This window comes from Dendrobates tinctorius, unplaced genomic scaffold (assembly GCF_039654945.1).
Source record: "Dendrobates tinctorius isolate UK_male_01 unplaced genomic scaffold, ASM3965494v1 ptg000038l, whole genome shotgun sequence".
Lineage (NCBI taxonomy): Eukaryota > Metazoa > Chordata > Amphibia > Anura > Dendrobatidae > Dendrobates > Dendrobates tinctorius.
Genome location: NW_027361706.1, coordinates 27,097,109 through 27,113,876, shown reverse-complemented (window position 1 = coordinate 27,113,876; position 16,768 = coordinate 27,097,109). Strand labels below are relative to the sequence as shown.

General features: G+C 46.5%; 1 protein-coding gene across 1 annotated transcript in view; it reads left to right on the top strand.

Moving 5' to 3' along the window:
- LOC141088290 (inter-alpha-trypsin inhibitor heavy chain H3-like) overlaps nt 1-16,768 on the top strand; it is a 208,349-nt gene that overhangs the window by 17,325 nt on the left and 174,256 nt on the right. The window contains exons 6-8 of the mRNA XM_073574304.1: nt 279-389; nt 666-791; nt 3,508-3,624. Coding sequence (XP_073430405.1) covers nt 279-389; nt 666-791; nt 3,508-3,624 — 354 coding nt within the window. The remainder of the gene's footprint in view (nt 1-278; nt 390-665; nt 792-3,507; nt 3,625-16,768) is intronic.

Sequence of the window (16,768 nt, the reverse complement as noted above, 5' to 3'; positions counted from 1 at the left end):
GATCACATGATTTCTGATTGAATTCCCTGCATGGGAGGGCTACCGGTTCATCACAACAGAGAGCATTTTTTGTTTACTTCAAAGTCCAGTGCTTTACTGAACTTCAATGGAAGGTTCTCAAGTTTGTAAGTTGTCCTCTATCCATTGTATCGTTGTGGGTCCATCCACTGAGACTCCCATCGATCACGATAACAGGAGCGCTGAAGTGTGAAGTGTTTGTTGAACCAAGTTCAACAAATATATGTTAAACTGGTAATTTTTTATTCTTTGCGTTTCAGATTGAAGTAAACATACATGAACCTCAAGGTATCAGCTTTCTAGATACCCAAGCATCTTTTCTAACAAATAATCTGAAACCTGCGATTGAAAAATCTTTCTCTGGAGAAAAGGTAATCATTCATATACCTAACTGCAAAAGTTGTGAAATACATGTATGGATAGATGCAAATCTCACATGTACAGTACTGAGCCTGCTTGGATAATATATTGTGTAAGTATAGATGCTTGATTTTGTTAAAAAAGCTTAGAGAATAGCATGATCTGTAACTAGAGGTCTCTGTGTTGGGTAGCTACTGTATAAAGTGAGATCATCATTTAGCTAGTCATATGTGTTGTTATATAGTCACATAGAATCTTAATATAATTTATATCTTTGGTATCTTCAGGGTCATGTCTCTTTTAAACCCACCATAGACCAGCAGCGCTCATGTGCCAACTGTACAAGCACTTTACTGGATGGAGATTTTACGGTGACCTATGATGTTAATAGAGAAACTCCTGGAAACATACAGGTGACGTATAATAATTAGAATTCACACTGGAGCAAACTTGGGTTATTAAAAGTTGTCATACCAATTTCATATATTGTTGCCGATCTATCGGATAGGGGTTGACTTTTTAATTGCAGAGTCTGACGACAGGAACTCCCACAGATTCTTGGCTATCTCTGGAAGTCCACTGGAGAATGAATTTAGCAGAGGTGCCTGTTCTTGTGAGTCTGTGGGTATCCCAATGGTCAGACCCCCTTTAACAGTAAGTCAGGGGGAGACATACCATTGGTGCAGCCAGTGTAGCCAAACGGGCCAAAGAGATAATGGGGCTCATTTCCATCTTCAAAGCCGGGAACATTGTGCATTATGATGAACTATTGTACTACAAAGGGCCCATATATAGTTTTTACACAGGGGTATATTCTGACTCCATAACTGGGCTGCGAGTGTGTTGCTCTTGAGACAGCATTTCTATGGATGTCTGTATAGAACTAGTACTCACACAAAGGGACTTCATCAGATAGCTTAACTTGACTGCAGAGGCATGCATGAAGATTTCAGTAGAAGTTTTATTCTCAAGATGAATTCTTGGATTATGCAGAATAGCAACAGCAGAAACTGCAACAACTGCAATAGGCAAAAAGACAATTCTGAACCAGAGATGAACCTCAGACAAAGATAGATGATGAACACTGACACAGGAGGAAGAAAGGAGGGATTTACTTTCATCAGAGCTGGGCTACAGGGAGAGACACAGGACAAACTTCTAAAAGGGGCATAGCAGTGTAACAACAACAATACAGTGATACTACACTACAGTATTATTCCCAGGTCGTGGGACATGACAGGGTCCCTCTTATGTTTAGGTCTGCCCCTGCAATTAGTTAGCCCTTATTCTGTTGATAGGGAATAACCTATTAACTTAATTTAATGTGTATTTTAGTATGAACTGTTATTTTGAAAAGCTGAAAAACTTTAGGATTTAGGGTATGTTTAAACAGCTCTTTTTTGCAGCTTTTTTTCTGTATTAAAAATGCTGCATCCATTACACACATTTTTGATGGGTTTTGATCAAAGAATGCAAGGAAAAAGCAAAGAAAAAAAGCCCGTAGAGTGTGCAAAAAGAGTTGTATAATCCTCTGTGCAGCTAACTTTCCCTAATAGTGACTGCAAGCAAACAGCATTTTAGCAGGTAAGCTTTTTAAAGCTGGATAATCATTTTAAGGAAAATAACAAAAGACTAGCACTTCCAGATAGGTTCCCAGTGTAAGGGGTGAAGCACAGGAAGAGTCAGAATGGGGTTACCTCCTCTGCTTCGTGGCCGGAACCAGTTAGCTGTACAGCAGGTTTCCTGGGGGGAAGACTTTCGGACCGGGACAGGAAGCAAGACAGGCGGAGGGCGGGAAAGCCGGGTGCGCGGAGCTCAGAGCAGCATGTTCAGCAGACAGAGCATGTCGCAGCCGTGCCTAGGAGAAGAGAGAGAACTCCTGGTCAGAAGGCAAGGACAGGAGGATGTGACATAAAGATTGCTGTCTGTGAGTACGTGGTAGCGGAGTCCTCAGTGACTAGAGAGGTGTGCGGTACTGACCGTGCAGAGACATTGACCAGTGTAGAGACGGTGACCCACGTGCGCAGCCCCAGTACCCGCGGTGGTAGCACAGAGCCCCTGATTCCTGCTGTGAGACTTATAAAGAGACTGAACACCGTACCTGCAGAGAGACTGTTAGTGTTAAAGCAAAGACTCAGAGCAGGGGAGACCCAGTCTGCCTCACGTCCCCCCTGCCTTCCGCATTAACCCCCGAAACCCCTGCTGTGGGTTAATAGAGACTGCATAGCCTACAGAGAGACGACAAGTGCCGCTGCTGACTGCACCTACGTTGGAGAAGACGACCCTACAAGCAAGATTTCTTCAGAACTGATAAGTTACAGGAATACCCGTTCATTACCATTATGCTGCTTGACTGATTGATTACTTGTCTTAGTGCCTATATACTGTTAAAAACCAGTTTACCCCCTCACTACTTTCTCCCAGCGAGGAGAATCTTATCCCTGTAAATAAACCCTTCAACGTTTGATCTGTCTCTGTTCCGTGGTGACATACCCAGCACCTGCACGTTATTACACCAGCAAACCGGAGAGTGCCTTGCTATTGGTTGTTGAGCACGCATGAATTGGCCAAATTATGTGCTAAGTATCTCCATTTTTTCTTATTTTCTAAAGCAGTAATGCTATTCATGTTTCATGGTTACATGCTTTAGCATTACAGAGTGCAACTTCATTTGTCAGGTCACTTACCGTATTTTCATGGCTTTGCATCTTTGGAAACCTTATGCGATTAATAGACAATCAAAAGACTGAGCATATGATCAGCAAGTCGCTTTTAGGCCGGGGTCACACTTGCGAGAAACTCCCACGAGTCTCGCGTCTCAATACCCTGCACTCGGGACCAGAGTGTGTGGCTGCCTGTATTTCTATGCAGCTGAGCGCTCCGGTACGAGTGCCGGCGGCAGTGGCAGGTATTGAGGCACGAGACTCGTGCTAATTTCTCGCAAGTGTGACCCCGGTCTTACACTGCAAACCATAAATTCCTTCATTTTGGTGTTTATTTAGCATGTGCACATACCCTTATATGCCTTACCAATGTAAGACAATCTGTGGTTGCCTATTAGTGTAGATTCACTTTTGGTATAAAAAAAAAAAAAAAAAAAGAAATAATTTTTCTTTGTTTGCATTTCAGGTTGTGAATGGATATTTTGTTCACTTTTTTGCTCCCCCTAAATTGACTTGTGTTCCAAAAAATGTAATTTATGTCATAGACAGAAGTGGATCAATGTGGGGTAGAAAAATGGACCAGGTAAGATATTCTGTACATCATTTTGTAGTGCATGTGTTGCAATAGCTTTCTATTTTTTTGCTTTACATTTACTTACTCTGTACATCTGTTAGGAGTGACAATATCTATAACCAAATTAAAAAATTTAATATCCAGCTCCTAAAGGACACAAGTAATACTATATCTCCAAGCAAAATAACGTACCGCCAACAGTCCTTTTACTAAAAGCCTTTATTCACACTTACGTATTTATCTAATATGGATCACTTCTGATTTTGTCTCCACATTGTTTTAATATTTGATATATACTATGTTCTGAGTGGTCTGTTTTTTATCCATATTTGTTCAGATTTTCTGAATTTTCCATTTTTTCTTAATGTTTTTACAATGTTTCAGAAAAACCCAGCACAGAAAATGGAACAACACGAGCGTAAATTATGCAACTGTTTTTAATCTCAATTAATTGATTTATTTGGGCTAAGAACACCCATATTGGAAGTTGATCCATATAAAAAGCACAAAATATTTTAAAAAATGAAGCGTGGTATACCTTTTAAGTATATTGACAGTGAAAAAATGGAATTCATATGAATCCTTAATATGCAAGTGTGGATGACCCCTAAAGTTACAAAAAGAATATTTTAGATGGTAAAAGAAAATGTCCTATTTGTGCATAGATAGTTACTGAAAAGGCACGAATGACAAGTTATACCACTTTCTATATCAATTGCTAAAAGCTGTTTACTCCTATGGAATAAAAATCTTTCCAAGGTTACGTGTTGATCACACAGGCGCACAACTTGTTAGAGGTTGGAGCAAAGACCCCCATGCTGTGAGGGGCTGACATGATGGGTGGATTCTCTAAGCTTCAGGTCAGGGTGAGAAACAAACGGAAGGCGATGGCACATTGGGCAGGGCATCAGGCAAATAAGAGGAGTAGGAAACACCAGAAAACACAGAGCTGGGAGTGTAAATATACAAAGGATGTGTAGATGTTTATTCAGTCTAGGACTTGCAGCAAGCAAATGGTTAAAACCAGAGTTGTATGAAATCAGCAGACAGATGGTCTTTGGTAGGGACATAGACAGCACTGATGAACAACTGAATAGTTACTTTTAGAGAAGATATTTACTTTTGCAGCAATGTTTGCACTTTTGCAGCAATGTTTGCAGTGTGAAAAGCACCAAAGAAGAGTTCTTTATGCTTGCAGCAGATGAAGAGTCAACTGGAAGTCTAGGCCAGGAAGTAAATGCAGATAATAGCTAAATAAACAGTTTGCTGAAGAGAGAATAAGGGGTACTTCACACTAAGCGAGATCGTTAGCGAGATCGCTGAAACGTCAATGATTTTGTGTCGCGCCAGCGATCTCGCTATGTGTGACACATAGCGGCGACCGCCCCCCCTGCTGCAATCTCGCTGATCGTGCTCGAATGTCCCTGGCCATTTTTTGATCGTTGGTGTCCCACTGGCCAGCATGCATCTCTGTGTTTGACAGGGACAACGACGAGCGACCTCGTTCGATGCAGAACTCACGCTTATGGAGGTCTGAGTCGTCAGAATAACTGCTGTGTGACAAGGTCCCAACGACCACCGAGGTCGTTATATGGATCGCCATATCGTTGCTGCGTCGTTGAGGAGATCTGCCTGTTTGGCAGCTCACTAGCGACCATGTAGCGACGCACCAGCGATCCTTACCAGGTCGTATCGGTGTCGGGATCACTGGTGGGTCGCTATGTGTAACAGGACCCTTAGTCAGCTAAGAGAAATGGAAGGTGAAACAAACTGAAGAACACAGTAACTTAATAGCAAGCGCTTACTGAATACTCTGACATACATAGCTATCTGAGAGGGTAGTGATGTCACAAGAGTCTGCCTGGCTACATGAGAACCTTTTCTTGGACCATAGCAAAGGAAGGCAGCCATAGGAGGAGGGTTATATAGAGAACTGATAGATCTGCAGCCGATAAAACTGTGATTTTATCAATATGACATAGTGCAGACAAGTAAGTGACACATCGCTGGAAATAAGGTCTCTTTCCGTGCATTATGCTGCTCTCAGATTACATAACAGAGTCCTGGTGACATACTCCACTTCACTGTGTGATTGCCCCACAAAGTGTATGTTACAAAATATAGATTTTTTGCACACTGGTTTTATTATTGAAATCTGACATATCTACACGTCACACTTATGCTGTGGCCTGTTTCGCTGGTTTTTTTTGGCATGTAACAAACTTTTGGTTTATCCTTTTTGGAAAATGAGGAATTGTGTTAAAAAAATACAGAAAAAGAAAGAAATACAGACATTTGACTGTGTTACTGCCTCACAAGGAGCTTGCATCCCAAACTATTGAATTGTTTGCACTATGACTTATTTTGTGCACATCCAATATATTACTCCAATCTGTCGCACTTAATTACTGTTGCCATAGGAGGCTCTACAGCGGCTTAGGCCGGGGTCACACTAACCAACGCAAAATACGGTCAGTATTTTACATGCGTAATACAGATGAATGGCCCCGAAACAGTGATCCGTATGTCATCCGTAATCAAGGTGCGGTCGCGTATTTTGCGCATGTAAGCATCCGTATGTAATCCGTATGTAATCCGTATGGCATCCGTATGGCGAGATTTTCTCGCAGGCTTGCAAAATGGACATATAATGGAGCCCTATGGCAGGGTTTCTAACAGAAACCAAAGAATAGATATAGACACATAGAATGCATATATATATATATATATATATATTCTATGTGTATATATCTATTCTTTCGTTTCTTTATTAAACCTGTCAGTGTGAGATTACTGTATAGCGCACTGAATTTCCGGCTTTGCTAAAAGACACCTGGTGCGTATTTCTCACAAGTCACATGTGTGGTCCGTGTGTAATCCGTATTTTTTGCGCACCCATAGACTTGCATTGGCGTACTACGGCCGTAGTACACTGACAATCGCAGCATGCTGCGATTGGCACCGACCGTAGAATACGGATGAGAAATATACGGCTGGTACGAGTGACCCCATAGGCAATCATTGGTCCGTGTCTAATGCGTGCTTTTAGCGCCTCTCACTCGGCCGTATTCCTCGCCAGTGTGACCCCGGCCTAAAAGTCCTGATTGTGGTGTTGGTCATCTGAAGTGTAGGAATTAATTTCTCTGTTACCTTAGGAACAATCTATGACAGTGTGCAGTGTCTGCAGCCACAAACAAGCCAGGGGCATCATGGCACAAATCAACAAAGAACTATGGTTCCGATTGATTTATTCTGGTTTCGCACACAGAATGCATGTACTTCTGTGACTGCAACTTAAGCGCCATTTCCCCCACCTATTCAGGCCAATACTTTTTTGCGGTATAACTGAATTGAGACCCAATTTTAATTTTTTTCTATGCGGCCCCATGTTTTATTTGTATGGCCCTGGGGGTAATCCTAATTTAAAAATGCATCTGTTCATTATCTAGATACAGGTTTATTACTGGATGCATGTCACACACTAGAAGCAGGATACATACACACATCAGTCACACGCTAGACGCAGAACACATACACACATCAGTCACACGCTAGACGCAGGATACATACACACCAGTCACACACTAGACGCAGGATACATACACACCAGTCACACACTAAATGCAGGATACATACACACCAGTCACACACTAGACGCAGGATACATACACACCAGTCACACACTAGACGCAGGATACATACACACCAGTCACACACTAGACGCAGGATACATACACACCAGTCACACACTAGACGCAGGATACATACACACCAGTCACACACTAGACGCAGGATACATACACATCAGTCACACACTAGACTCAGGATACATACACATCAGTCACACACTAGTCACAGGATACATACACACCAGTCACACACTAGACGCAGGATACATACACATCAGTCACACACTAGACTCAGGATACATACACACCAGTCACACACTAGACGAAAAAAACATACATATCAGTCACACACTAGACTCAGGATACATACACACCAGACACACACTAGACACAGGATACATACACACCAGTCACACACTAGACACAGGATACATACACATCAGTCACACACTAGACGCAGGATACATGCACACCAGTCACACACTAGACACAGGATACATGCACACCAGTCACACACTAGACGCAGGATACATACACATCAGTCACACACTAGACTCAGGATACATGCACACCAGTCACACACTAGACGCAGGATACATACACATCAGTCACACACTAGACTCAGGATACATACACACCAGTCACACACTAGACACAGGATACATACACATCAGTCACACACTAGACTCAGGATACATACACACCAGTCACACACTATACGCAGAACACATACACACCAGTCACACACTAGACGCAGCATACACACCAGGATACATACACACCAGTCACACACTAGACTCAGGATACATACACACCAGTCACACACTAAACTCAGGATACATACACACCAGTCACACACTAGACACAGGATACATACACACCAGGCACACACTAGGCGCAGGATACATCCACACCAGTCACACACCAGTCACAGGATACAAACAATCCAGTCACACACTAGAGACAGGATACATACAAACCAGTCACATACTAGACACAGGATACATTTAAACCAGACACAGGATACATACAAACCAGTCACACACTGGACGCAGAGTACATCCACACCAGTCACAGGATACAAACAATCCAGTCACACACTTGAGAGAGGATACATACAAACCAGTCACAAACTAGACACAGTAGACAAACAAACCAGTAAAACACTAGACACAGGATACATACACACCAGCCATATACTAGACGCAGGATACATACACACCAATCACACACTGGACACATGACTATAGACACATGATACATACAAACCAGTCGCACACTAGACACATGATACTGTAGAGGTGCTGGGGCGAGCTGGGGGGTGGTCCCTCTCCTTAACGCGACGAGACGTACAGAGACAAGTAGAAGTCATTTTCGGGTACAACAGGTCCAAGTTTATTCGTGCTCTCGCCGTCCGACTGACGGCCCTCACATTACAGCACAGTACCTCACTCAGGCCCCTCCGTGTCCAGGGCCGCTTCACACACCGTGTTTTTCGCCTGGGACGTATATATATGTCCTGTCCCTTTTTCCTTGCTGACGCACTGACAGCTTCCGACACTGTGGCTGCCATAGGCCTAATCACCGACAGTCCTTTCACTGGTCAAACGTCGCTCTTAACACGGTATGCGTACTCTCTTTAACTCGTCTCTGTTGCGGTATTCCTGTCAGGACCACCCCCCTGATGTTCTCTCTCCTCAGTCCCCCTGGTTTGGATTCTCCTCACAGCGCACAGACTGTCACAGTCCTCCTGTCACTGGAGCTCCCCCTGGGGACTGGAACTTTCTGGAACCCTCCCTCAGTATTTATAGCACTCCCAATCCCCTGTCACTGTAACTCCTCCCCCCATGACCAACGGTTTCTAAAGCCCTAAGCTGATGTCAAGTCCTTTGCTCACACTCCTCCCTGCCATCTAATGGTCAACCCAAGGTACTGCACGTCCACTACACTTTCCTAGCTGTTTCCTCATTGTAGTAACTGACACCTGTCTAAACTGTGCAAACTTATCTTTCTCTATTCTGACACGACCGTCCATCCGTTAGGTCACCTTCCCTACACTCCCCCTTCCTTTGTCCATTGTCGTCCTCGACAATCGTCATCCCTGCCTTCGTCGTTCTGAAGCTTCACCTACACTCTGTTGTCTGACCAGCTGTTGGGCCAAACCCACTACCTGCGGGGGCCGAACCATACTGGGAGCACTATGCTCTGAGCAGCCTACTGCTACTCACCAGCGCGCACGCCACATGACAATGTCTTTCAAATTGGGCTAGGTACACCCATATTCTCTCTATGGCGTGTACCTTCCCCTACTCTCCCCTACTGTCACCTTCCACTATTCGGTACGCCATGATCGAGGTATCACACGTACCAGATCATTACCAGCGCCCGCCTTCCTCCTTCTGGGGTGTCCGTGGTGTTGGGGACCTGACCTAGGACGGCTGTCTCTCTCACGTCTTCCAACTCTTTTACCCTTCTTTCAGTTACATGTCATGGTCGGCGTCTCGGTCTCCCAGACCCTCTTCACACATAGACCCCTCTTCGGATCTCACACTTCCCATTGGTCCCACAGACCTTCCCTTACCCGGACCTGTTGCATTTTTCTTTGGCATATTATACATTAAACAACTTTATAATAGCACAAGTACCCATTTTTATATTTTTTTTTTTCATTTTCTTTTGCTTCTAAAACCAACATATAACACAAACATTGCATGTCTTCTTCCCCCCCCCTTCCTTGGACATGGACACTCCCTCTCTTCTACGTATCCCCGCTCTGTCAGGCTAACAAGTAAACATGGACTATCCTGTAAGAGGAGCATAGAAAAACAGAAATAAAAATCACAGATAAACATTTTTTTTTTTTTTTTTTAAATCTGACCGCGAACTGTCCTTTTGACCTGCACAACAGTGCAACGAACTCCTGACACTTCAATCCACCTTCTGGTGGTCAGTAGTAAGGGCCCCACAGCCGTGGAACCCCTGGGGAAAACAAGAGTGTCCATACAAGTCCTTTTCACGGGGGTTCGCTTTCCTCAGACTCTGCCAGTACTGCCACCGCGTAATATCCACGGGGGCAGTATTTTTTATAGTAGGAGACGGAGTCCCCTTCTTTCAGGGCCCGGCCATGACGTATAGAGGCTACATTCACATACACTTTTTGGCCAGACTGGTCACGAATAAAACCGTACCCCCTGTCCGTGTTGATGTACACCAGCCGTCCCCGGGATCTTTCCACCGCCATGCCAGCCTCCCCTTTTGAGTGAAGCAGGCTCCATACCTCCCGCTCCCGGATCTTCTTCTGTTTTATCACCTCCGCAACCCAAACGGAGGGTGTCGCGCCAGTCCCAGAGTCCGGTGGGCGGGACCTTGCCGAGAAAGGGCGTGGGACAGAAGCGGCCAATGGTTTCTGCGGCCCATCAGCCGCTGGGGCCGGGTGGCGGATGGGAGCAGCCATGTTTCCAGAGGACTGGTGCACAGGGCCTGTTCTAACGCTGGCATAACCGCGGCCGCAGGGTAGGCCGCATCCAAAACTTCCAGCAGAGCCGGAGTGACGGCCGGTTCTGGTGATGGAGCTTTTTCCGGCCGAGGGAGCACAGCCGTGTCTTCTGCAAACGAGCTCCGCCCTGGTGACTCCGGGTGGGATGGCTCAGGGACGGGGGCAGGGGCCTCGCTCAACTCCGCATATACCATAGGGTCCTCTGCAGCTAGACCTTCCGGTACGCTGGAGACTGCTTGCTGTGGCAGAATGATAGGGGCCGCTTGTGAAGCCGCCGGCAGAACTCTTACCTTCCCTGGCGCCGCGGTCTCCGTAACGTCACCACGCGGCTCCTCCCGCAGTCTCCGCTCTCCAACTCGGTGTTCAGTGGGCCTAGCCTCCAGGCTCAGGAGCTCCATGGGGAAGTTCTCCGCCAGTATCAATGGCGGCCGCTTCTTCTGGCTCCGCACGGGCTCCGCACCAGCTCCGCTTCTTGTCCAGGGACCCGAGGATGACGTGTTCTGGCGCAGTTCATTCTCTCGCCGCCATTGCCACTCCAGGCGGCCAATGCCCCAACACCCGCAGCGTCTCATACCGACCGGTGGGCAGCAATCAAATGGCACCAAGCAGCCGCACCCCAGCTTTTCCTTGGGGTCACTCCCTCTGTGGGGTGGGGCGTCGGCAGGCCTCTCCACCCACCTGTCGGGGTCCAATACATGGAAGCGTCGGTCTCTGGGCACAGTCTGCTTCCCTTTGGGCTATGTTGGAGGGGGTCCCAGTCCATTCTGAACAACTGCAAACACCCGGACCTCTCCTCTGTGCTGAAGCGACACCGCCATACTGCACAGTACCCGGTACCGCCCCAGATCCTCTGCTGACCATGCAGATCAGTCGCAGCGCTTCCAATCCATATTTCACAGGTCAGTTATTTGTAATCCACTGGTGTCTTTATTCCAAGCAGCACAGTCCAAATCTCTTTCCATTACTTGAGGCAGGCTTGCCGCAGAAGATGGGGTATTAGCGGCAGCGATCCTGCCGACTACGCCAAATGTAGAGGTGCTGGGGCGAGCTGGGGGGTGGTCCCTCTCCTTACCATGACGAGATGTACAGAGACAAGTAGAAGTCATTTTCGGGTACAACAGGTCTAAGTTTATTCGTGCTCTCGCCGTCCAACTGACGGCCCTCACATTACAGCACAGTACCTCACTCAGGCCCCTCCGTGTCCAGGGCCGCTTCACACACCGTGTTTTTCGCCTGGGACGTATATATACGTCCTGTCCCTTTTTCCTTGCTGACGCACTGACAGCTTCCGACACTGTGGCTGCCATAGGCCTAATCACCGACAGTCCTTTCACTGGTCAAACGTCGTCCTTAACACGGTATGCGTACTCTCTTTAACTCATCTCTGTTGCGGTATTCCTGTCAGCACCACCCCCCTGACGTTCTCTCTCCTCAGTCCCCCTGGTTTGGATTCTCCTCACAGCGCACAGACTGTCGCGGTCCTCCTGTCACTGGAGCTCCCCCTGGGGAATGGAACTTTCTGGAACCCTCCCTCAGTATTTATAGCACTCCCGGTCCCCTGTCACTGTAACTCCGCCCCCCATGACCAACGGTTTCTAAAGCCCTAAGCTGATGTCAAGTCCTTTGCTCACACTCCTCCCTGCCATCTAATGGTCAACCCAAGGTACTGCATGTCCACTACACTTTCCTAGTTGTTTCCCCACTGTAGTAACTGACACCTGTCTAAACTGTGCAAACCTATCTTTCTCTATTCTGACACGTCCGTCAGGTCACCTTCCCTACAATACATACAATCCAGTCACACACCAGTCTCAGCATACATACACACCAGTCACACACTAGACACATGATACACACACCAGTCACACACTAGACACAGGATTAGAGATGGGCGGACCCCCTGGATGTTCAGGTCTGGCCTAAAGGGGGTTTTGCACATAGCAATATCACTAGCAATATCGCTAAAGCATCACCGATTTGGTGACGCAGCGATATCGCTATGTGTGATACTTACCTCCAACTGGCTCCCCCGCTGTCCATCGCTGATCGCGCAGCTCCATTTCTTGTCGGGCGCTTCCTGCTGGGCTTCCTGTGGCGCCGACGAGCGACGCGTGGACGCAGACGGGAGGACGTCAGGATCGCCGCGTCTGAAAGGTAAGTAACGACCGCTCTATCGCTGCTATGTCGCTGTGAGATCTGCCTGTGTGGCAGCTCACTAGCGACTATTTAGCAATGCACCAGCGATACTGACCGCGTCATATCGCTGTTCGGGTTCGCTGGTGCATCGCTAAATGTAAAGGGGCCTTAACAGATAAAAAAAAGTTTGGGTGTGGGTACTAGAACAGTATCCAGACACCATTCACTTGAATGGGGGGCCCGAACATCCAGTATTTGCCACACTGTCATGTGCATCACATTATGGCAAATGCTGCTTCTGATCGGCGGTTAAATCATTACCGCCGGTCAGACAGCGTGAGCCCACAGCTGTGATCAGAGGTATGATGTTCACCTCCGGTCACTAGCGTGGGCAGATGTGACTACTGCTCCCATCAGCCTACGCCTGCTGCCACTAATAACAGCGATAGCAGGAGCAGCTGATGGAAGTATTCATCAGCTAGCCCCTGCGCTTTAAATAAATATATTTATTTTTGATAACCAGCCAGACAAAACTGACAGCTGGGGGCTGCAAACCTCAGCTGTCAGCGTTAGCAAGGCTGGTTTTCAGGAATACAGTTGTCCCCATGCTGGTTTTTAAATTATTATTATTATTATTATTTATTATTATAGCGCCATTTATTCCATGGCGCTTTACATGTGAGGAGGGGTATACATAATACGTACAAGTACAGTAATCTTAAACAATACAAGTCACGACTGGTACAGGATGAGAGAGGACCCTGCCCGCGAGGGCTCACAATCTACAACGGGATGGGTGAGGATACAGTAGGCGAGGGTAGAGCTGGTCGTGCAGCGGTTTGGTGGATCGGTGGTTACTGCAAGTTGTAGGCTTGTCGGAAGAGGTAGGTCTTCAAGTTCTTTTTGAAGGTTTCCATGGTAGGCGAGAGTCTGATATGTCGTGGTAGAGAGTTCCAGAGTAGGGGGGATGCGCGGGAGAAATCTTGTATGCGATTGTGGAAAGAGGAGATAAGAGGGGAGTACAGAAGGAGATCTTGTGAGGATCGGAGGTTTCGTGCAGGTAAGTACCGGGAGACTAGGTCACAGATATACGGAGGACTCAGGTTGTGGATGGCTTTGTATGTCATGGTTAGGGTTTTGAAAAACGACCTGGGTTCCCATCACATTTTTGACAACCAGCCTTGATAAAGCTGACAGCTGGGGTCTGGTATTCTCAGGCTGGTAAGGGGCCATTGATATTGACCCCCCAGCCTAAAAACAGCAGCCCACAGCCACACAGAAAATGTGGATCTATTAGATGTGCCAATTCTGGCGCTTTGCCCAGTTCTTCCCACTTGCCCTGTAGCGGTGGAAAGTGGAGTTCATGTATATGGGGTTGATGTCACTTTTGTATTTCCGGTGACATGAAGCCCACAGCTTAGTAATGGAGAGGTGTCTATTAAACGCCTATCCATTACTAATCCTATAGTTATATTGTAAATAAACATACAGCCAGTATAAAGTCCTTCAGTTGAAAAAACGACACAGACACCTTTAATGATTCTAATTTAAACCATATTTACGTCATCGCCCATTCCATTGAAGCCATAATCTCCTGTAATAAAACAAGAATAAAAAAACAACCATATCCCTCACCTGTCCATTGTTCTGTCCCACACCATAAACCACATTTGCGAATAAACAGTTTTCAACCTGGATGGTGCCAAAATGCGACTGTCCAGGCAGAGAACCATTGGGAGAAAGAGCTGCTACAATCACATCGTCAGTGAGCAGCGGTGACGTTACCAGGTTTACCACAGGTCACTGAGGCTGTGTTCCCAGCCAGGCCCCTGAACTGCGGTGACCTCGGTGCGATCCCTGCTAGCACAGTGAGAAAGTCTCATGGTGCAGCGCTAAGCTCAGAGAGTTAACCTCAGCTCAACTGAGAAATTTCTCCAGATGAACTGCGATGAACTCACCGCTGCACTGAGAGGCTTTTTCTCAGTCCCCCCTTCTCGACACAACCCCTCATCATCCCTCCCTTTTCCACACAGCAACTCATCACCCCCCTTTTTCACACATCTTATCATCCCCCCTTCTACCCACAGACCCTCCTCATACCCCCTTCTTCCCACAACCCCTCAACATCCCCCCTTCACCACACAGCCCCTCCTTTTCCACGCAGCCCCTAATCATCCCCCATTTTCCACACCGCCTCATCATCAACCCCCTTCTCCCCACAGCCCCTCATTATGTCCCTTCTCCATCCAGCCCCTCATCATGCCCCTTCTCCCCACAGCCCCTTATCATCATCCCCCTTCTTCCCACAGCCCCACATCATAATCTCCCCTTCTTCCTACAACCCCTCATCATCAACCCCCCTTCTCCTCACAGCCCCTCATTATGCCCCTTCTCCACCCAGCCCCTTATCATCATCCCCCTTCTTCCCACGGCCCCTCATCATCAACCCCCCTTCGTCCCACATCCCCTCATCATCATGCCCTCTTTTCCACACAGTCCCTCATCATTGTCCCTTCTCCACACAGCCTCTCATCATGAACCCCACTTCTCCACACAGCCCCTCATCATCACTTTCTCTATGCAGCACCTCTCAAGTAACATCAACTCTTTCCAAAATACATTTTCAGAGCACTCACACTGAGTCATGGCCCTGCTTCCTGTTATTGGGTCTACACTGGACTGAAGGAGACCCTGCCCCTTCTGGTGACACCATTCCCTGAAAAAAAGTGTGTGTATGTGTGTGTAGAACAAAAGGAAAGAGGAAGACTACAATTATAGATCAAGTGACTTGTGAGTCACTGTATTTGAAGGAAACCTGACAGCTGATACAAGCTGCTTGATCAATGGGCAGCATGTATCAGGCACTGGCTGCGTGATCTCAGCCAGGAATGTTTGACTGTGAAATGCTGTGTGGTTTCAGAGAAAAACACAATTTAAAATCTGCCAAAAACCAAGCCACATGGGAGATTAGTCAGACAGGTGGATCCCAAACAAATTCTTCCCACCCACTGCCAATGACTGACAGGTCTCTACCTTTACACCCATGCAAAGAGAGACCTATCAAACAAGTGGAACAGGTGGGGAGAAGCCACCAGGATCCAAACCACATGGAAGACTAGTTGGAAAGGCAGCTTTCAAAGTATGTTTTTCTCTGAAATGCCTCCAAGTTAAACACACATGGCTGATATCATACTGTCAGTGATTAATACATGCTGCTGTTTGGTGGAGGTGTCAGGTGTTGGACCTCTGCAGATTTGATATTTTTGACACGTCTTAAAGATAGGTCTTTGATATGTTGCGAGGTGCTTGGACATCTACTTTAATTTTCCCTACTTAGATATAGAATTGAATAAAGTTTTTTTCCCACACTTACCTTACCAATTATCACTTTGCTTCTAACATTGCTAGATCCTCCGCCAGTCATGTCACTGACATGTGACTGGGGCCAGTGATTGGCTGCAGTGCCCAAATATCCATATTATTTTGTTATAGACCCTATTGCATGTCTTTTTTAACAGGAGTGACAACATGAATCAGTCACTGTCTGCTCAATTGCAAGCAGGTATGTTTCACTATGAAATTCTTCAATGTTTTAGAGATTGCATATTTTGAAAAGTCAGCCAGAGACTACATGTTTGGTGTGTGCATAGGGAGAGTCCTGTCAGGTAACTGGAGTGTGGCAGGTAAAAGGCAACTGACAGGTCTCTTCCTATTTGTGGACATAGGGAAAGAGTTGTCAGTCTAGAGGAGTGAGGCAGGGAAAAGCTACTAGGGACCTGCCTCTTGAACTAAACATCTGCCAACAAAATTCCAGATTACTGACTTTTTGCAATTTTCCTCAGTGCTGTTCACATCTTAGTGTCAGTTATCAAGGTAATGCAAGCAAGTTACC